Source organism: Saccopteryx leptura, chromosome 13 (genome assembly GCF_036850995.1).
Source record: "Saccopteryx leptura isolate mSacLep1 chromosome 13, mSacLep1_pri_phased_curated, whole genome shotgun sequence".
NCBI lineage: Eukaryota > Metazoa > Chordata > Mammalia > Chiroptera > Emballonuridae > Saccopteryx > Saccopteryx leptura.
In genome coordinates, this window is record NC_089515.1 from 18,190,144 (window position 1) to 18,212,539 (window position 22,396).

Consider the following 22,396-nt stretch of genomic DNA (forward strand, 5'->3'; position numbering starts at 1 on the left):
GCCCCCAGTCAGGGCACATATGAGAAACAACTAATGTGCTGCAACAAAGAATTGATGCTTCTCATCTCTCTCCCTTTCTGTCTGTCTGTCTGTCCCTTTCTGACTCTGTCTCTGTCAAAAAAAAAAAAAAGGACACACTGTTAATCCAGCAAATACCTAATACCCTGTTCAGGCTATTAACATCAAACACAGGCAATACACTTATGAAAGCAGGCAGCTAAAGTATCTTTTTCCATCTATCTGAACAAGACACCTTCCAGGGCTCTGATCTTCCCTGATGGAAAATGCAGTGCTTAACACATTTCAAGAAATGGAATTCTCTTGCCAAATTTTAAAGTTCTTTTCTTGCAGTTTTCCCATGATAATCCAGTTAGTACTTTTGCTGAAAGTTATCATTTTAAAGGAATATGGACACTATACTTTGAATTTAAGGATACTTAGGAAGAAGTCAGCTCATTATCTTAATTTATTTAAGCTTGCCACAGTGTCATTTAAGAAGACGAGGGACTGCCTGACCAGGCGGTGGCGCAGTGGATAGAGCATCGGACTGGGATGCCGAGGACCCAGGTTCGAGACCCCGAGATCGCCAGCTTGAGTGCGGGATCTGGTTTGAGCAAAAGCTCACCAGCTTGGACCCAAGGTCACTGGCTCCAGCAAGGGGTTACTCGGTCTGCTGAAGGCCCGAGGTCAAGGCACATATGAGAAAGCAATCAATGAACAACTAAGGTGTTGTAATGTGCAACGAAAACCTAATGATTGATTCTTCTCATCTCTCCGTTCCTGTCTGTCTCTCCCTGTCTATCCCTCTCTCTGACTCTCTCTCCCTGTCTCTGTTAAAAGAAGAAGAAGAAGAAGAAGAAGAAGAAGAAGAGGAGGGACCATTAAAGCAAAAAGACAAAAAAAAAAATGAATTGGTTAAAAAAAACAAGTTAAAGTTGATAGAAAAAGTCCCCCCACCCTTTTGTGGCCCTTCCAATAAATTAATTACCACAAGAGAAATTGCTGGATTTTCTTGAAGAAGAAAATACATTCAGGTTCTCTGAGGGAAAAAACTGATTAGTAAATATTCAACCTAATATTATTATAATGAGGCTGAGACTGTGGAATAGTTGGAAACGGCCTGAATTCTTAAAGCTTCTGCTCTGCTCTGACACTTGCTATGGAATCAGCCACAACACAGCTGATCTCTGATGACTGGCGGGCCTTTGGGTCTCAATTAGCACACACTGAGCAGAGAAACAGAGAAATGTGTGATTATACTATCTTAAAAACGATTATGGGAGAAATAATCATTGTGAGGCACTTAAATGTGGGTGGGTGTATGCGCACGTCTGCATGTGAATTTTAATTTTATTCCCTCCTATTTTTAATTCAAGTGACAACTGAGTTGCCTTTTTTTACTCAAGCAGATTTTTTCTTAAAAGACAAAACCAAACAATAGTCACCAACCAGTAAGGTTTGAAAATCAGTAAACACGAAACACAACTCAACAAGCAAATTAACAAAGCAAAGAAATAAAGGGGACGGGGGTTGAAGAGTTTCTCCTACCTGAATCTCACAGGCTATCTGCACAGTAAAAATATAATGAAAAGCCTCCTCCACTGTTTCTCCAAGTGCAAGCACACCATGGTTTCTGAGCACCAGCACCTAAAATAGAATTCCAAAGCAATCACTTTAAATAACTGGCATAGCTCACACTGTTTTCTCAGCAGCAAGAGCAACAAAAATAGCTCCTTAGACCAGCGGTTCTCAACCTGTGGGTCGCGACCCCGGCAGGGGTCGAACGACCAAAACACAGGGGTCGCCTAAAGCCGGGGTCGCGACCCACAGGTTGAGAACCTCTGCCTTAGACAGAAACTCTACGACATACCTTACAACTTGGCCCCAGAACTTTCTGCAGTTGAATTCTCTCCTCCTGCTCATCAAGTGACCCTTGGTAGTCATAATAGGCGACATCTCCCAGGATCAGGGACTCTTGAGAAATTGGAAGGATTCCGCACTTCATGGAGGATACCTGTATGGTTGGGTCCATGCCAACATATCACATTCGGTTACTCATTACACTCTCATGGGAATGTGACTCTTCAGTCCGCTCAGGAATCACTGGCCTGTTCGCCGTGGTCACCATTCCAACCCACCTCCCACTTCAGTTCTTGGTTCCTCTCAGAAAATAAAAGGACTTAGGGGGTACAACACAATTTAAACAACGTGCCAAATATTATGCAAAAAGCTTTGCTCCAAAGAACTCAATGACCCAATTATTAAACTGATTAGTTTTAAAATGTCAATGCTATCTCTCCAGTTGTTTCCCAGAATGGTTGCATTTGGTCCAAAGGGCCTTTCGCTTTTTGGGTATGTAGAGGATTAATCTTTCAATTGTAACTGTAAATGGCGGGGTCTGAAAGAATGTACGTAACAGTCACATAAGGAAAGCTGTGAAAATAACACACTTCCCAGAGTCATTGCTGGTGCTGGCCCCTTGGTGACTTACAGCTGCTGTGGCAAGGGTATGGACGTGGATCACACACTTCACATCAGGGCGGGTGGCATAGATGGCTGCATGGGGACTGAATCCTGCGTGGTCAATTTTCAAATTAGTACTTCCCTGATCAACCACTTCTCCTATTATATTGACTTTCACCTGGAAAAACCAGAAAGACACTGAATTGGTATACGAGTATATGCCTGTGTCCCACAAGTTAACTGGGGGGGTGGGGGGGGGTGGCAAACTATTTTGTCAAAGGTGAGATAGTAAATATTTTAGACTGTGTGGGCCTTTGTTGTAACTCCTCCATTCTGCCACCGTAGTACAAAAGCAGCCACAGACAACTACAAAACACTGGTGTGGCTTTCTTCCTATGAAACTTTATGAAAACAGGTCGTCTACAACAAAACTTAGTATTTAGCAAGAAGCACAGTTCCTAAGACACTGAATAACTTAAGCTCTTCACCAAAGGTCTGGACAAGTCTGGCATTTACTGAACTGGCTGCAAAATTTCCATCTGCTAACACTGCAGAATCCATAACCAACGTGGTTCCTGTCGTTCTAGACTGACAACAGGGGCTAGGAGCACAGTCATGGAAAAATAAAAAAAAAACGCTAGGTCAGACCCTGTACTCAGACCAGCTGAACTTTCTTTAAACTATCTATGAAATACTGATTGACCATGTGTGTGTGCATGTTTAAAAAAAAATTCTCAAATGCACAGAGTGGAAAGCAGAAGGAAAAGATTCTCTTTAAAACATGGATAGGTTAACTGATAAGATCAACTCATTCTAAGTCTCTTCAACTACCGTTTATTTTGAACACTAAAGCTTTTCTTACAAACCAGCATTACTTCCCAAACTTTTCCCTGTTCGCTAGGAAATGTTTTTCCATCCATACCTTGTACTGTTCCATCCTGTATTAAAAGCTAAATAACTGTCAGAAAGAAAAGGAAGCACAGAAACAGTGACACAGGAACAAAGGTTATACCAAATTGGAGGCTGTGGCTTCAGAAAAAGACAGGCCTCTGGGAATTATTATAATGTGGTCTTGCTCCTTACTTATTCTTACCTGTTAGAAAGAAACAAAAATAGGGAATTACTGTGAGGTGCTCGTATTTTGCAGTATAAACATGACTAGGAATAAATGTAAGAGATCTGGAGGAGAAAGAAAAAGCAGACATTAAAGAAGTGCAACATGAAACTTTCCCCAAAAGGTTTTCGTCCCTCAAACCTCAAGGTCTTGCTAAAAATTCTGATACAAGTTTCTCATTTATTGGACTTGCCTAAGAGCTATTTTGGGGGTTCTAAGGTTGCTCAGGGTCTGCTACATTCATGCAAAAACAAATACCAGTATTATTCAACTGAATGTCGAAATGACTGCATTCATCATTGACAACATGGAAATGAAGGTCAAGAGGCAGCGCAAAGAGCATGGCTCTTCCTAGGAAGGAATGAAGGCGGACCTGGGAACGGCCCGGCTGGGGCAGAGCTGCCCCACAGCATCGGGGCTGGTGCCATCACTCAGTATCTTCATACCGGTATTTTTTTGCTTCCAAATATTGTCTTGCTATCAAGTGTGGCAACATGAAAACAAGCTGATCACGAATGGGAAGATACATTTAAGATCAGGGAGGACACGTCCCTGACCCCTCTATTCTCCCTGCCCCAAGTACCCTTCTAGTGTCACTGACGCTCAGACAGAGTTAACACAGAGAGGGAAGACTGTGCGAGTAGGACTCCTTCCTGTATAGGTTCTGCAGCTGGGCTGCATTAAAAGGCCCCCCTTAGATAGTAAATGGAGAAGTTGGGGTAATGGCAGCTTCCCCCTTAGAGATAAGGTTTAAATCAGGATTAGGCTATGACATGCCTAACCCTGGTTTAGAGAATCAAATATGAAAACTGGAATGCTGAGTAGAGGTGAGAAAAGTAAAGTTGCCTTCTAGTTAGGATTAAAAAAAAAAAAAAAAAAGGGAATAGAAAGCCAAAGAACTCACTGAGATGTATGTATTCGACAGGTGTGTCCATCCAAACAAGTCGGCAAGTCTGTACAGGCTGGCAAGTTTACAACGAGTGAGTTTCTCTCCCTTCACGTAGGAGGATGTGTCCGCCCCAGGAAGGTCATTAATCGGTGTGACCATGCCGAGACCTAAGAGAGGAACAACTGTGGAGCGAGTTTCAGGTCTAGGAATCCCTTACCTGAAAATTAGTTGCCAGGAAGCAGCCTGAGTCTGAGAGTGTCTGGCCTTATGAAGAATGACCTGAAACTTTGCCCACACAATGTTTCATTAGCTTACCTTCCTGCAGAGAAATGCCCTGAGAGCAAAACGCATATCCGCTGCTTTCTTTGCTGTTTCATCTAGCACTGGCCAGGGAGTGAGGCTCGCCCCACTGAGGAAACTAGCACTGGCCAGGGAGTGAGGCTCGCCCCACTGGAGAAACGGTCTCATGACCCAGCAGGCAAAGTGTCATCAATACTGATGTTATTGCTCATTTTATGATGGAAAGATCACAATGGAAAGCTATTTTAAAAATATTTCCTTTCACTTTTATTTAACCAAAGTATATTTAGATGGAAAAGAATACATTTAAACAGGGTCTGGCTTCTACCACCACCAAACAAAATCACGTCTTGGTCTCTAATGACTCGTCGCTCAGCTCAGCTCAGCTTTTCGGTCTCCGTTCCCTGGGACACATGTACCGCCTCTCCCTGGAAGTCCTCCCCAGGCCTGCTGGATACCGTCCTGGGTCTCTTGTTCCCTTTCCACCCGCTTCTCATTCTCCTTCAGCAATTTCTCATCCCCTTCTTCCTGCATCCCCTGCCCCCCAAACTGCGGCTCTCCCCCCAAAGCTCAGTCCTCCATTATGTTCCTTTCTCATTTTACTTAACATTATCTTCTTCTTTTTTTTTTTTTTTTTTTTTTTTTTTTTTTTTTCTTTTTTCTGAAGCTGGAAACGGGGATAGACAGTCAGACAGACTCCCGCATGCGCCCGACCGGGATCCACCCGGCACGCCCACCAGGGGCGGTGCTCTGCCCCCCAGGGGGCGATGCTCTGCCCATCCTGGGCGTCGCCATATTGCGACCAGAGCCACTCCAGCGCCTGAGGCAGAGGCCACAGAGCCATGCCCAGCGCCCGGGCCATCCTTGCTCCAATGGAGCCTTGGCTGCGGGAGGGGAAGAGAGAGACAGAGAGGAAAGCGCGGCGGAGGGGTGGAGAAGCAAATGGGCGCTTCTCCTATGTGCCCTGGCCGGGAATCGAACCCGGGTCCTCCGCACGCTAGGCCGACGCTCTACCGCTGAGCCAACCGGCCAGGGCCACATCTGATAACTATTTTGTAATCCTCACAAAGTCTACTAAATGCTTTGTTGATATAAAAAAGTAAGAGATTCTAATACTATGTTACTCTAGCGTTAAATGGTTAAGCTTAGGACTGAACCAGAGCACAATATGCTGTAAGAGATGTACAGTGTTCAAAGTAGAGATAAAATTATAATTTTATAAACTTTCTAAAACTGACATACTGAGGGGAGGTGAAGTAAAGCCCGAAAAGGAATTGGTCATGATGTAATCTGCAATCTGCTGTAACGCTAGCAATCCGGTTGGGTTGTGGCCTTTCTTCATCTGTTCTTGAATAAGGCACTCCAGGTCTTCCCGAAAGGCCTGCAACACACAGAAACAGCCACTGAGCAGACATCGCCCTCGGAGCAGAACAACCCAACACAACTCGCTCTGATATGATCAATCTTTCACCCATCCCGCCTTTGAATAGATTTCATCTACTGTATTTTAATATCAATAGAAAACACAAAATAACAAAATTAAAGCATGGGAAGAATCAGCAAGAAGCTTGCTTTCAAGGGAGAAAAAAATTCTGAGACATTCTTAATCTCAAAGGAAATGAGCTAGATAACATCTACAATAGACAAGCAGAAGTGGAGTAAAAGCAACTCTTTTAATGATTTGCAATGAGAGCACCAGATGTGGGCTGGTAACTAGGAGGGACCCATGCGTTGTCCTGCGGGGGCTGAACAGTCTCTATTTGCATGGGTGTGACTTGTCACAGAGTGCCTCCCAGCAAGCTTCACTCAGTCACAGGAAGTCAGGGCAGCGCCTCCACCACGGGCTCGGAAAGCACACTGACAAGATCACAGGGAGCTGGGAACAGATGACTCCCCCTTCTGCAACGCCGTGCTAAGGAAGAACATGTCCCCAGCGTCGATGCTGCATGCTCCTGTTCGGGGGTTCTGCGGCATCTTTTTTCTTTTTGGGGGTGTGTAGGGAGGGCAGGAAGTGTTTATATAGGTAAAAATCCTGAACAGTAAGAGAAAAATCTCTATTCTGGCGTCCCTTGAGTGATCGATCATTAGAAACCTCCCCCAATCTTTTTCACGTTAGTTGAAATCACTGGTTTTACCATCACACCCAACCAACACTTATTTTATTAAATTCAACATTTGTTCTCTTGCTCATGTCTATTGTCATTCATTTAAAAAAATAGCTCTTGCAATATAAATCATCTAAAGCATGCTCTTCCATTTGAGATTGTTTACACGTAGAGAATACCCCTGCTGGAAGCTTCTACCCCCCCCCCCCCCTTCTCCTAAGAGGGAGAAGGTAGACAATTGCTTTGGAATCACTGCCTCCAAGAGGAGAAGCCATGAAGCCCTGGAAATCACGGGGAAATATTCCTCAGAAGGCAGCATCTTGAGTCACTGGGAGTGGCCTTTTTCTTGGAGCTGGGAATCAGATCCCCTGGGGTGCCTGCTTAAGAGTAGGCTGAATAACTTAAAGGTTTCCAGAAAGAAGAACTTTTTTTTCTTTTTTAAATACTGGCATAGGGCTCGTGGTGGGAAGGGAAATGTGGTTCCGAGGCTATGCGGCGGCAGGACCAGAACTGACGCTGCTTGCACTGCTTTTTGAAGCACAGCTGAGAGGCATCTGTGATATGAACGGAGAGAGCTGAGTGCTGAGAGCTGTGATCCGGGGAACCCAATCACAGCCCATTTTGGAACACCCTACGCGAGCTGAGCGCCGGACAGGACAGGGAGGCCATCCTTTCTCCATGCACCATGGTGGGCTGCACAGGCATCGGGGTCCGCAGTGGACCTGCACCACCTGGTAAACAGGGGAGGTCGTTCTCACCACCACCACAATATGGCAGGAAGGTGGGCTGCAGATGTTGGTGCCACTCTTCTTCCACCTATGCGGACAGATGTGCACACCATATCTTGGATAGGGAAGCCACTGATGAACCCTTTTGGACTGTGGAAGCCACTGCAGTCCCCAGGACAATTTAGGGGAAAACAGAAAGTCCAAGAGGAGGATACTGTATTTTCCACTAATATAGTAGGTGGACATTTGTGTGATTCATTTAAAATATACTAGCTGTGACCATAGTTGAATTCTGAGTTCATGGAGCAGTTGACACCGGTTAAATATGGTTTTTCTTTTCCAGCTTCAAGGCTTGTTAGATGAAAATCTTTAATGCAATTATAAAAATTCTAAACATTTCATTTCATTATCTGTATCTAGCTCATTTAAATACATGATTTAAACCAGAGAAACTATCCTATAAAATCTCACCTACAAAGGCACTTTTCCCTTACCAGAAAACTCCGACAAAACATATCTAAGACCTTGTGAACATAAAGCAGTTGTGAGCAGTATATATATAAGATGGACAGGTGCCTCCATGGATGAGTAACATGAGTATTCTACCATGTTTAAGGCTAAAAAGAAAAGAATCTTCCAGACATACTCATTTCTTTACACAAACTACAGAAAACTTCTAGACACCTGACAATGGGCCAATCTGCTCGTCTGAAACTTGACCATCTCTTTAAAACCAGATTCTATTTAAATATTCCTCAGTTCAAAGAGGCTATAACCAATATTCTTTGATTCAGCAAAAAAACCCAAAAAACCCCCACCCCAAAACAAATTAAGGATACCTATTATATCACTCATTATTCACATTACAATAGCTCTGAAAAGTAGGCATTATTTATTTTATTGAATGTTGTTAACCGAAGGCAGATATTATAGATTAAAATGCTAAATTAAATTAAATATAGGTTAGAAAAGTCAAGCTAAATAGAAGTATAAGGAGTTTAGACAGAGCCAGGAAAGCAGTTAAGATACAAAGTGCATGCTATAAAATTGTATACATTTGTTGGAGATGGGTCAAATTTTAGTTAAATTTGCTAGCAGTCAATATGGATCAAAACAGTCTGCTCAGTATACTGATTTATAGTGGCTTTAAAATTAAAATAAACCAGTTGCTCAAGAGAATCACAACTATTGTGAAACTGATGAGAAGTTTCTGCTGGCCGAGATGAGAAAGCTAAATAAGAAAGGTTGAAAAGTTTGTCCCAGGTCACATTGCTGTCAAGTGTCAGAGGCAAGGACTCAAGTCAAATGCATTTTTCATTAGTGAAAATGTTTTTTTCACTATATATCCCACACTATGGTGAGTACCATCCTAAACTCTGGGGTGATCCATGGTCTCACACGGGGAAATGTATAAGCCCTTCTGTAATCAATTAGGAGAAAAATATGACTTCCTCCTTCAAGGCTAGTAAATAGCTTCTGTAACATGTAATAGAAGGAAAATTTCAAAGTCAGTGAGATTTCCCAGCCTTTTTATATAGGTGACAGTGCTTCAACAGATAAAATTTCTTCTATACCAAATGATTTAATATTTTTGTCATGACATTCATAACTCACTTTTAATGTTTCAAATATTTTTGAAATATTATTCAAATAATTGCCCAAGTCATAAAAGTTAGTGTAAAAATTACTACCAATATAAAACTACCTCAGCTGGTTTTCAAAACATATCAATAAACTTATTACACTTTCATTAAAATATTAAAAAATAAAGGTTTTCCTTATCTTTATGATGGATAATTAGTCATATTTCTACTAAAATCCAATGTTAACAAATAGTCCTTTGTAGTTGATTCTGAATTGCCTAATCCTGAGACAATGGTTTGCTCAAGGTTGCACGGCTAATACATAATGAAACAAAAATTGCAGTCTGGATTCTTAGTTGGGCACGTGATCTTTTTCTACTTTTATCAGAGATGAGTGTATCAATGAAACTGCATACAACTAATAAGGCTGCTCTTAGGCTAGGTTAGAGCATTAGGCTGAAATGACAGAGCAAAAAAATTATCCAGCAGCAGATGAGGATGAGCCTGGAGCACACGGCCTGTTACAGCCAGTTCTGTCCCTCACAGTGGAAGGAGCTAACTTAGAGCAGTGCAGCAGGTCACACCTGGGCTTCTGAAGCCGGGAAAGCCAACCATTCCCGGCCGTCTCCAGTAGAGAAGTCAGGTTAAAAGATCCAACAACACATATACAATACCGCAGCATGAACTGTGGCTGCCACCTCAGATACAGAAGAGCAGGGAGGAAGACGGGGTTGTTACGCCTTGAATACATGAGTGTACGAATGTGAGTAAACACACCAGGGTGCCATCAGTGTGACAAGATTCTTTGATACTTCAAAACCCCAAATGCAGTTGAAGAATTATGATTATAATCTGCAAAGTGCTGCCACAAAAGCATGAAATGTTTTCAATTAGCAATATTGTATACAACTTGACGTATACAAGTTTCACCAAAATATTCACCTATTATATGCGAGGTATTGTACCACACCCTTTTCTGTTATTTGTCACAACTGGATGAGATTCATTTCACCAACAAGGAAACTGAAGATCAAGTTAAGTGAGTTTCTCAATGTCACATACCCAGGACTAAAACAACCACTGCATGCATATATGTATGAATGAAAAATTGTATAAACAGATTAAAACTGGAAATGATGAGAAAAATGGGCTGACCCCTAACCTGGACCAAAAGAGGCTGGTATTACTCCAGGACCTCTGCAAGCTGTTATGTAATTTTTTGTCTGTATCTACCATTACTACCTTGTGCTCTCGTCTAGCCTGGAAGGTTCACCAAGCATTAACTGATCACAACTTGTACTTTTCCACCCTTGCTCACTATATTCCATCAAATGAAAATGTTGGCTGCCATCGTTTCTCTACTAATGAATTACCCTTTATTCAACATTCATCTTAAATGCCACCTCTTCTTGAAGTTTCTCCTTTGATCACCCCAGTTAGGATCTCCATGTTCCGTCTCTTTCCACCCCATTCTGAATTCTTTAACATCTGCCTAGGGCTGTGATGGCGAACCTTTTTTAAAAACTGACCATTTTTGCAGTGCTGGTCAACTGGGTGCTCCAGCTTTTATGGTGGGCGGTAGCAGAGCAACCAAACAGTGCCATGATTGGCCCACCATGAAAGCTGGAAAGCCCACTAGTGGGCGGGAGGGACCAGGTTGACCAGCACTGCAAAAGTGGGCAGTTTTTATAAAAAGGTTCACCATCACGAACCTAGGGTATCTACCATAAGATGTGATTTACTCTACATTCCCACAATATTGATGGTGGGGGCTGGCTTTCACATTCCTAGTCTCCCCGAGTGTCTAGTGTTCAATTAGTGAAATATTAAGAGTTTTCTTCTTATTTTTCTTGATATAAGGAAATAAAAAAGAATCTGATCTCAATCCTGAGTTAATGGTAGATAGCAAAGATCCATTTCACAGGTTATCAGTACTAGAATTTGAAGCTCTAGAAAACAGTCTTATTGGTCTATCACTTGAATGAGAAACTCCTTCTGTGCAACTAGGCCTGCCCATTATCTAATGGGAGAAATTCATCTTTTTCTTTTGTCAAGTAAGAAATGACTCCGAATTTTCTAAATTTTTAAAAAGCCATTTAATTCTTCAACTCAAAACAAATTATACTTGAAAACTTGGTTTGTCCCCAGAGTTATTATAGTTTGGACAGCTCCCTTATCAAACACATGTCTAAAAAGTATGATAAAAAATTACAAGGAGAAAACAAAATGTTTACATTAGAGAGAAGGTGCCTTAAAAGCCTTATCTGAATCTCGTGCCTTTTATTTTATACATCTATATCGATATTGAGGGAGTGATCCTGTCAACTTTGAATGCATAAGGTATGGATAAAAATAAACAAAACATCATGAAAGATTCAGAGATTTGAGATTCATATAGGGTAAGAGTGTGCTTTTAAGTACATACAATACATATTCACTTATACTAGTAGAATTAACTTGAAATATCAGATCTTAAGGCTTTTTGCATCGAAGGTCAGAATTTTCAGGAGAAAGTGGCAACAGATGTTAAGATTTTTTTAAATCACAAAAGAGGACCATTTTGATAAATGAAACTGATTTGATGCAATTTTTTCAATTAAGGCAAAAAATAGCATATAAACTGATATATAAGGGATCTCTAATTCACTGAAACTAGGTAATAATACTGATAAATATCAGAGATGGATTTAAAATATCCACATGGGGATGTTCTATATCTCATAATAACTATTAGAGAGAAAAATTGGAGCAAAAAGAAAAAACGATTACAGATTCGCTGCTCCCAAGGCACCCTGAAATTATGTTATTAGATCTCTCCTAAAGAGGGATTAGGAGCATAACAAACTTACTTAGAAATTCTCCATTAAGAAATGTATTCATTTGGAAATAGATTACCACTGGTCCTGTTGAAGGAGAAAAAACAAATAAACCAAATTTTCTTCTGGATGGTCTTTCTCCTGTATCTAAGTCTTAATATGAAGGTGAAGGTTAGAATTATATCTTTTCTTGAAGTTGGTATATAATAAAAATGCAAACAGTTAATAAAGAATACTTGCATCTTAAATTTCTAAAGTGCCCAGATAAATCATGGTGATTTTGACCAATTATTCTAATTAAGGTGCCATCAACATTTTAGGCCTTAATCATAGTGATACTCTAAAATGTATATATCTTGGAAGTTTCTCTTATATTCAAAATAAGCTTGTAGCATTTCAAATCGCCCTATTATTAAGAAGTTTAGTGTGCATTGTTCCTGAACTCCCACCACCTACACTCCTGTCGGGCTGTCTTTCAGATTAACATCACACACTTCTGCCATCCAGCCTAAGGCTTAAGAACTTTCACTCTTTTTCTGAAGCCCACCAATTGTTTTACATATTAAGCAGTCAAGTTCATTAGGACGACAGTCCTATTTGTTGGACACAGTCAAGTGTTTAATGACTCAAAGCTCACCCAGCTATTCATATATCTATTCATTCATATATTCAGAATTTATTAAATATCTACTATGCACAATGTGCTGTTATTTTTCAACTTCCATGCTTCTAACTTTGATGAGGCATCGTTTAATTCCAGTGGTTTGCCATGAACACTTCATTTTGAGACAAGGGACTAAATGACAATGTAGGGTCTCCAAAGACATATGAACGAGGAGTATACTGGCCAAAGCAAAGCTGTGGATTCTCTCTACTGCAATTACAAAATCTCTAGCTACACCAGTTTACTCATCGCATTCAATACGGTTTGATATATAACAGGGATCTCGCACACAGTAAGCACTTAATAAAAAGAAGTATTACACTTCGCTTCTGGTAATTTCTCTCCTGATTTCCTTTCTTTCCAAATGAATTCACCATTTTAAATAGAAGGCCTACAGATCTGTTTCTTACAAATATTGATCAGAAATATCTTTGACTTTTGCCCTGGCCGGTTGGCTCAGCGGTAGAGCGTCGGCCTAGCGTGCGGAGGACCCGGGTTTGATTCCCGGCCAGGGCACACAGGAGAAGCGCCCATTTGCTTCTCCACCCCTCTGCCGCGCTTTCCTCTCTGTCTCTCTCTTCCCCTCCCGCAGCCAAGGCTCCATTGGAGCAAAGATGGCCCGGGCGCTGGGGATGGCTCTGTGGCCTCTGCCTCAGGCGCTAGAGTGGCTCTGGTCGCAACATGGCGACGCCCAGGATGGGCAGAGCATCGCCCCCTGGTGGGCAGAGCGTCGCCCCTGGTGGGCGTGCTGGGTGGATCCCGGTCGGGTGCATGCGGGAGTCTGACTGTCTCTCCCTGTTTCCAGCTTCAAAAAAATGAAAAAGAAAAAAAAAGAAATATCTTTGACTTTTATCATTTTTGGTTACAACTTGTGTCTAACAGAGTAAACCCCAATACTCATAGGAGACCCATGGGTTTTAAGAGAGTTATAGTGGTAGAAACAATGCAAGCTTGGGCTTACAGGAACAAAGATGGTACAAAAATAAAAGAGGTCTTTGAATACCAAAACCTCTACAAGAAAGAAGCAGGTTGAGAAAAAACAGTTGCAAACACAAGCTACCTTTCAAGGAAAAGGAATGATGATTCAGAGGATAGAACCAAAAGCCCAGCGGGGTTGAGCCAGAAGCTAAGGAGACTCCCCTTAGTAAGCAGAAGGACTGAGTTCTCATCAGGGAAACTTCCAAACATCTGCCCAGATGGATTTCAGAATTGCTGTAGACGAGTTACTGCTTTGTAATCCAATTTCCCCCCCTTTTAACAGGAATGTTAAAGCAGTTAGTTATCCTTGGCCCATCACTGAGTGCGGTGGGGGACAGGTAACTTGTCTCTAGTTTTTAGGTCAATAGATTGAGAGGAGGAGCTGTACCTAAGGAGTCATACCCAAGGAGCACTGTCTGCACCTGGACCAGATTTAGATGAGATTCTGGACTCAGGCTAACGTGGTAGCGCAATGAGAACTCTGCAAGGTGCTAGGGGAGGGTGAGTGTATTCTGCACGTGAGAGGAAGGTAAATAACCATGGCAGACTATAGTGCTTTTAAAATAGATCATGACCAGAGAGTGAACAATGCTCCCCTGAAAGAAGTGAGCTTAATTCCTCTCCTCTTGAGTAGGAGCTGAACTAATTAACTCACCTCTAAGAAATAGGGTAGGGCTGATAGGTTTAATGTCATAAAAGGCACTGCAGCCTCCTGTTTGCTCGCTCTCAGATTCTGACTCTGGAAGAGAACATCCAAACAGGCCCAGGTAAAGGTTCACATGGCGAGGACTGTGGCCTTCTGCCAATACCTGTGTGGGTGACTCATCTGAAGGACAAATCTCTGGGCCAGTCACACCTTAAGGTGACAGCAGCCCTGGCTGATGTTTTGACTGCACCTTCATGACAGACCTTGAGCCAGAACCACTCACCTATGCTGCTCCTAAACTCCTGACTCACAGGAACGATGAGATCATTATAGCCTGTTGTTTTAAGCTGCTAAGTTTTGGGGTAATTTGTTATTTTGCAATAGGTAACTAACAAAGGCCGCTATATATAATTTCCTTTGGTGCAAAGTTTGTGTTAAACATAGCAGGGAGACAAAATTTTACACTTTCACAAACAAGATTCACTAGCACAGATCTAGGGAAAAAAAAGATCAATTCAAAATTCTTTTAAACCTTCTTTGTTCTCTCTGGCCCGAAGATCATCACTCTTGCTACATAAATATGGAAATAATCTATATATATGCCCTTTCCCATTATTTTATTAAGGTTTCCAAGATGTAAGTAAATTTGATACTTTTTTTGATACTTTTAATCCAGTTACAAATGAGAATACATAAGTATTAAAAAATTAGATAATCTACTCAAAGTTATGATGTCTTTAGTTTAGTAGGGAAAATTATAAAACAAAAACCCTCGCATGGAAATGTAGGTTAGTACTTTTCCCTTTTCAACTTCACAGTTGGAACTGAGTGGTCCTCTTTGGAGCACTTCCCCAAGAAATCTCAATATTTAACAATCCTGAACAAAATCTGAACTTGGTCTCGTTCTTTCAGTTACTTCATACTATATGTTACATAATTATTTGGCTAATAAGTTAGATCTTCAAAGTGGGGTTTCTTAAGAATAGGAAATATTTTGGTCCAAAAATTAGCATGCCTGTCAAGTATTTCTAAACACAGAAACTCAGGTTTGTATAAAAGAAGGTACTTAACATTACTCCCTGATGGTGAAGTCTCTGGTAATCTCCTTTCCATTGGAAAAGGGTTTCTTTAAATGGTAGCTTTAAATTGAAACTACACTTAAATTCCTCAAAGCTTGCACTGCTTTCCTAGTGCACTGGCTTTTATCTAGGCCACGGGTACAGGAGACTTACTCAGAGTGGAATTCCCCTTTGGCTTCGGACTTAACCTCTGTGATTGAATTCACAAGGGCAACAAAACTATTTACCAGGACCGCCCCAGGCACTTCTGTGCCTTGGTGCTTATTTTAGTGCCCAAGCTGGAAACCCAATATAACCCTAACCTGGGCATCATGTGTTTGTATGTGCCGAACTCTCCTGCCTTAAAGACCCATGACCTTCATTGCATAAAATTATGAATTTTGCATCTTTAATTAAGTTGTTCTCTCATTTTCTATCACTCATATGTGATCTTTGCAATTCCACCAAAGGTAAGAAAACTAACAAATCACTCGAATATGATTCATAGTCTGGACATTACTGTGCAGACAGAATGTTCAGCTTTAGATTATACTCCGCTTCTAATCTAGTTAGTTTGTATGTATGTATATCTGTGTGCCAGCATTTTGTGTCTGTAACATGAGGCTGCCAAATCACAGACTTCAAAAACCTCAAGTCTTCCTATGCTCCTCTGAGCGCCAAGGCACGCAAAGAGGAAGGCAGTATGGGCAGGAGATGCACCTGACTCCCCCTTCTCGGTCCTAAAGCCTCCGTCGGGCCTTACATTTCTTCACAGACACGCAGTGTCCTGGAGCTCAAGGGCATCTTTCTCCTTTTAGGAAGCGTCACATATAGAAATCATACCAAGAAAATCTATGCCCCCAAGACAATACTAGTTTGTTATTAAAGCTTTGCAAATTAATATGTAAATTAGGTGTTCATTTTCCTCTGCAAGATGGGGGGGGAGGTGGTCCCTCTTCCTCCACCTCTCTTCTGAGCTGCGAGTTAAAATACTTCCTACCTCATATCAAGGTTTCCAAAGAAGAAGAAAAACTATAGCCTTCTAATGATTTCAACTCACAGGACTTTGTAGGATCTGAGTGACTCGTTTCCTCTGTTCCATCATATTGAAGTCTTGTCGTAGGTCAGGGGACATGTTCCTCTCCCTGATGTACTCTGGGTCACTTTCATTGATGCGGTCAAAATACCGCTCTTTGTGAGGCATGCTGGGAGGAGGAGGAGTAGTGATCACACCTTGGCTGGCATCTGAACTCATGCTTCCAGCCTGCCGATTCCCCTTATCTGTAATAATAAACACAAAGAAAGACGTTTGTGGTAAATTCATGGTAAAATTCATATTCATATGTTTGTCAAGCAGAACTCCCCCCTCCCAGAATAACAGTGGTAGCTTTATTTATTTATATAGCTTTATTTATTGACTTGAGAGAGAGAGGAAGTGAGAGCTGTTCCACTTATTTATGCATTCACTGCTTGTTTTTGAATGTGCCCTCACTGGGGATTGAACCTGCAACCTCAGCATATCAGACTGATGTTCTAACCAACTGAGCTACCTGGCCAGGATCTGTAGCTTTCTTTAAAAAGTAGTTTCATAAAAAATATTGGAACAATTTTTTAATTAAGGTTAAAAGATCTTAGATTATAACGGTCAATTGGAAACTGAAATTTTCAAAGCTAATGGAAACTTGTGGTTCATTTATAATAATGTCATCAACTGCTACTGAATTTTTAAAGAAAGCAATGATCAAAAAATCAAAAAATAAAATGCCAGATCTAAGATTGTAAAGTTTCACCATATGTGAGTACCGTCAGTAGGGCTCTCCTTTGTCTTTTAGTCATGATTTTGTTAGATCAAACTTTGGCCATATTTAATAGCCACTACATTTTGTAGTGAATGCAATTTACTAACATGAGAGGAACACAGCTTTAAGTTTTTTAAATGATTCAACAACTTCCCAGGGAAAATGTAGGAAGTATTAAGGTTGCCAGACTACATAACTTCAGCAGATAGTGCTTCAAATGCAAGTAAGACACAACGATACATTATTCAGGAAACACATGAACAGCTGATTCACTTAATTATCATGATTATCACTGACACTTAGGATAATCCTTGATTTTATGACAGGGAAACAAATTCATTTGGGCTTTGCTACAACTGAGCACCTTACCCACTATAACTAGACTAGATCAACTGGACAGTCATTTAAATATTCCCCCTTCACCCCTGCCTGTGATCTGTTAGAAGTCAAAGTCATCTAGCATGGCACTTTTCAAATTGCCCATGGTAACTTTCTCCCATTTGCTTTGGGCCAACAGCTGTGTAAAGTACAGAATTATGCATTTCGAAGTCTTGGCGATGTCAAACTGCAAGACGTTTCTAAACATGTAATATCATGGTCTGTACTTGTCCCAGTTTAGTCTGCAGACTGACACCTGATCCTGAACCACACTTAAGAGCAGCAATGACCTAAGGGTGACACAGAGTAACAGTCACGGACAACTAAGGCACGCTTCCTCGAACTCTGAGAAGTGATATGGCAGCGAGCCTACATCAAGAGAAAGGGAGAACACTGATTGGTCTATTCCTCTCCCTAGGTGTTCTTTTGAACTGAGTATAGAAAACGCATAATGTGCAACAAGGAAGAAGAAAAGGAAACAAAAGCAATTTTCTCTACAGGTGTCGACTTTCATTCAGGCTACCTGTTCAACACCAATGACTGGGTAACAGAAAAGCCAACAAAATACAACAGTATTTTTTAAGTGAGTATTTGTCTGCTGGGAAGAATCCCTTCATAATAAAGTGAGTTAACTATAAAACAATCCAAGTATTCTATTAATATTTCCATAGATGTCAAAAACTAAGGAGAGGCCCTGGCCGGTTGGCTCAGCGGTAGAGCGTCGGCCTGGCGTGCGGGGGACCCGGGTTTGATTCCCGGCCAGGGCACATAGGAGAAGCGCCTATTTGCTTCTCCACCCCCCCCCTTCCTTCCTCTCTGTCTCTCTCTTTCCCTCCCGCAGCCAAGGCTCCATTGGAGCAAAGATGGCCTGGGCACTGGGGATGGCTCCTTGGCCTCTGCCCCAGGCGCTGGAGTGGCTCTGGTCGCGACAGAGCGATGCCCCGGAGGGGCAGAGAATCGCCCCCTGGTGGGCAGAGCATCGCCCCTGGTGGGCGTGCCGGGTGGATCCCGGTCGGGCGCATGCGGGAGTCTGTCTGACTGTCTCTCCCCGTTTCCAGCCTCAGAAAAATACAAAAAAAAAAAAAAAAAAAAAGTAAGGAGAGAAGTTTCTGTGGACCCAGAACACTGCAAATTCTCCACAGCCTTGAAGTCCCAGCGGAATGCTTTTCTAGCTCCAGAAGGGGAAAGGCAAAAGAGGTCACACTCATTTTAGGGATCTGACTCCCTGATAAAGACCAGAGGCATCTGGTCTCACCTTTTAAACACAGTAACAACCAATTTGTCTCTAACAATAGTCCTCTGTGACAGACTTCATCTCTAAAGCCTTGACCCAACTAAGCCCATGCAAACTAATGATAAGACACTGAAGATTCTTGCATTAACTCTGGTCTAGAAGTGTAAACTCATTCTGTTAAAAACATTTTTTGCATAACATATTAAAATCGTTTCCTTCTTGCCAATATCAATTTGACATGCAACATTTTGTAAGTTATCTAAATTACTTTAGTGTACTACACAAAAAAAATCAGGAATAAATGGTTTACAACACTTTGTATCATACTGCTTTAAAGAAATTCTGGTTTTGTGACCAGAAAGCAACCAATCAGGGAAGGAAATGTAAAAAATAAGCTTTTATACAATCAAGGCTTCCACACCCTAAGTCATTAATTTAAAAACCGAGAGATGCCCTGGCCGGTTGGCTCATTGGTAGAGTGTCGGCCCGGTGTGTGGCAGTCCCAGGTTCGATTCCCGGCCAGGGCACACAGAAGAAGCACCCTTCTACTTCTTCAGCCTCCCCCCTCCCCCCTCTCCTTTCTCTTTTTTTTTTTGCATTTTTCTGAAGCTGGAAACGGGGGAGGGGGGAGGCCCGGGCCATCCTTGCTCCAATGAAGCCTCGCTGTGGGAGGGGAAGAGAGAGACAGAGAAAGAGAAGGGGAGGGGTGGAGAAGCAGATGGGCGCTTCTCCTGTGTGCCCTGGCCGGGAATCGAACCCGGGATCCCTGCATGCCAGGCCGACGCTCTACCACTGAGCCAACCGGCCAGGGCCTCTCCTTTCTCTTTATCTCTCTCTTCTCCTCCCGCAGTCAAGGCTCCATTGGAGTGAATTTGGCTGGGGTACTGAGAACGGCTCCATGGCCTCCGCTTCAGGTGCTAGAACGGCTCCAGTTACAACGGCGCAATGCCGTAGATGGGCAGAGCATTGCCCCCTACTGGGCATGCTGGGTGGGTCCCGGTTGGGTGCATGCACAAGTCTGTCTCTGCCTCCCCGCTTCTCACTTCAAAAAATACAACAACAACAACAAAAAACCCCAAGAGAAAACACAACTAAAGAATGAGTATGTTATAATTAAATGTGTTCTTCACAGGATTCCCTGCCTTCTTTTTATACAACATCCACTACTAATGGAATGACCCTGGCCATATTGTATATATATTTCAAAAGTTAGTTTGTTATTAGTTTGGTTTACCAACCTATGGTTCTTATCATTATGTTGCTATTACCCAAAAATGTGGTACACGGGGAATCAGCTGTAAAAACCTTTTCTTTTTTCATACCCAGATGGGTTATCAGAAGCCTTGAGGCCTAACTAACTTTGGAATCTTATTTTCTTAGAAGCTTTTTATGTCATGCTGACTTTTCAATGGCCAAGTACAGACTGAGTATTAAATAACTGGATGTCTCTTAACAAAGAGATCAATTCTGTTTTAGTTTACCACAGTAGGCCATGGGCTTAGGTCATTTTAAAAAAGACCACATATACTGCCCTCAGTTGGACTCTTATATATTCCTCAATCCTAAAAGCACTATTTAGCTTAGTTGAGAATAGAGATAGATAACAATCTTGTGTCTAACTGAATTTCTGATATTTATAAAATAATTTTATGAAAACACAGTAAAAACTAATCACCTGTGGTGGTAGATTAATGTCATTGTTCCAGTCCTGGTTTAAGAAGCTAATAAGTGAAACATCGATAAGCAAAAGCTATCGACTAAATGAGAAAGGTAAAGATTGACCACCCATTTTAATAATACAAGAGCATACCATATGTGTATCACACTTTGTAGTTTATACTGTCTCTTATACCTTTCCAGCTGACTATATCTTTGCAGCTACACAGTGAGGTGTGGGTTGATTATTGAGAGGTTCAGTGGATTAAACATCCTGTCCCAATTTATACTGCCTCTGTCTTAGGCAATATTCCAAGCCACAATTTTCTGTCTCTTAGTTCATGTTACAATGACACATACTATTTCACATATCATAAAACATAAGAAGGCTACAAAATTTTGAAACTTTTCATTTACATTTTTTTCCTGAATATTTAACAACTGGAGCTTAAGACATTTATCCTAAAATTATCCTGAAATGATACCAAAAAAGGGAAATAGGGTTAGAAATGATGCAAAACATTGATCTTTTTAAAACTTCAAAAGCTCATATTTAACTTGGCTTTATATTTTCTTTTTTCCTTTTTATTGAATTTATTGTGGTGACGTTGGTTAATAAAATTACGTATGTAGGTTTCAGGTGTACAGTTCTATAGTACACCATCTGTATACTGTATTGTGTGTTCCCCTCCCTAAGTCAAGTCTCCTCCCATCACCACCCCTACTCCCTCTCCCTCTGGTAGTCACAGTGCTGTTGTCTGTGTCTATGAGGTTTATTTGTTTTGAGTTTGTTTGCTTAATCCTTTTAATTTTTTCACCCAGTCCCACAGCTGTTAGTCTAGTCTCTATGAGTTTGTTTCTATTTTGTTTGCTATTTCTTAAAAGACTTTACTCATTTTAGAGAAAAGAAGGTAGGGAGGAGCAGGAAGCATCAACTCCCATATGTGCCTTGACCAGGCAAGCCCAGGGTTTCGAACCGGCGACCTCAGCATTCCAGGTTGATACTTTATCCACTGCGCCACCACAGGTCAGACTGCTAGTTTATTTTGCTCACTAGATTCCACACACAAGTGAGACCATATGGTACTTGTCTTTCTCTGACTGACTTCATTCACTTAGCATAATGCTCTCCAGGTCCATCCACACTGCTGCATAGGGTAAACTTTTCCTTCTTTTTTATGGCTGCATAGTATTCTGTTGCATAAATGTACCACAGATTTTTTTACCCATTCATCTACTGATGGGCACTTGGGCTGCTTCCAAATCTTGGCTATTGTAAATAATGCTGAAATGAACATAAGGGTGCATATATTCTTTTGCATTAGTGTTTCTGGTTTCTTTGAATATATTCCCAGAAGTGAAATCACTGAGTTATAAAGCAGTTCCATTTTTAATTTTTTTAGGTAACTCCATACTGCTTTCCACAGTGGCTGCACCAGTCTGCATTCCCACCAAGAGTGCATGAGGGTTCCCTTTTCTCCACATCCTCACCAACACTTGTTTGATGATTTACTGATGATAGCCATTCTGACAGGTGTGAGGTGATATCTCATTACAGTTTTAATTTGCATTTTCCTGATGACTAGTAACACTGAGCATCTTTTCATATGTCTATTGGCCATCTTTATGTTCTTTTTGGAGAAGTGTCTATTCAGGTCCTTTGCCCATCTTTAATTGGATTGTTTGTTTTTTTTAGTGTTGAGTTTTGTAAGTTTTTATAATTTTGGGTATTAACCCCTTATCAGATGTGTCATTAGTGAAATATGTCTCCCATTCAGTGGGTTGCCTTTTTATTTTATTGATGGTTTCATTTGCTGTGCAAAAACATTTTAGTTTCATGAAGTCCCATTTATTTTTTCTTTTGTTTCCCTTGCTTGAGGCAATATATCAAGCAAAACATTGCTACTAGAAATGTCCAAGATTTTACTGCCTATGTTTTCTTCTAGGATTTCTACAGTTTTGAGTCTAACATTTAAGTCTTGAAT

General features: G+C 41.3%; 1 protein-coding gene across 6 annotated transcripts in view; it reads right to left on the reverse strand.

Annotated features, from left to right (window-relative positions):
- The window catches only part of ADD3 (adducin 3), a 125,109-nt gene that overhangs the window by 12,497 nt on the left and 90,216 nt on the right, over positions 1-22,396 (reverse strand). For 5 of the 6 annotated variants that reach the window (XM_066354552.1, XM_066354551.1, XM_066354553.1 and 2 more), the window contains 7 exons: positions 16,405-16,625; positions 6,009-6,147; positions 4,482-4,633; positions 3,476-3,556; positions 2,492-2,641; positions 1,871-2,014; positions 1,549-1,647 (listed from right to left, as the gene is read on the reverse strand). In XM_066354552.1, the coding sequence (XP_066210649.1) occupies positions 1,549-1,647; positions 1,871-2,014; positions 2,492-2,641; positions 3,476-3,556; positions 4,482-4,633; positions 6,009-6,147; positions 16,405-16,599 (960 nt within the window). In that variant the 5' untranslated portion in view covers positions 16,600-16,625. Of the gene's footprint in view, positions 1-1,548; positions 1,648-1,870; positions 2,015-2,491; positions 2,642-3,475; positions 3,557-4,481; positions 4,634-6,008; positions 6,148-12,031; positions 12,086-16,404; positions 16,626-22,396 lie in introns of those variants that run through there. The other variant, XM_066354556.1, reaches the window with a different exon arrangement.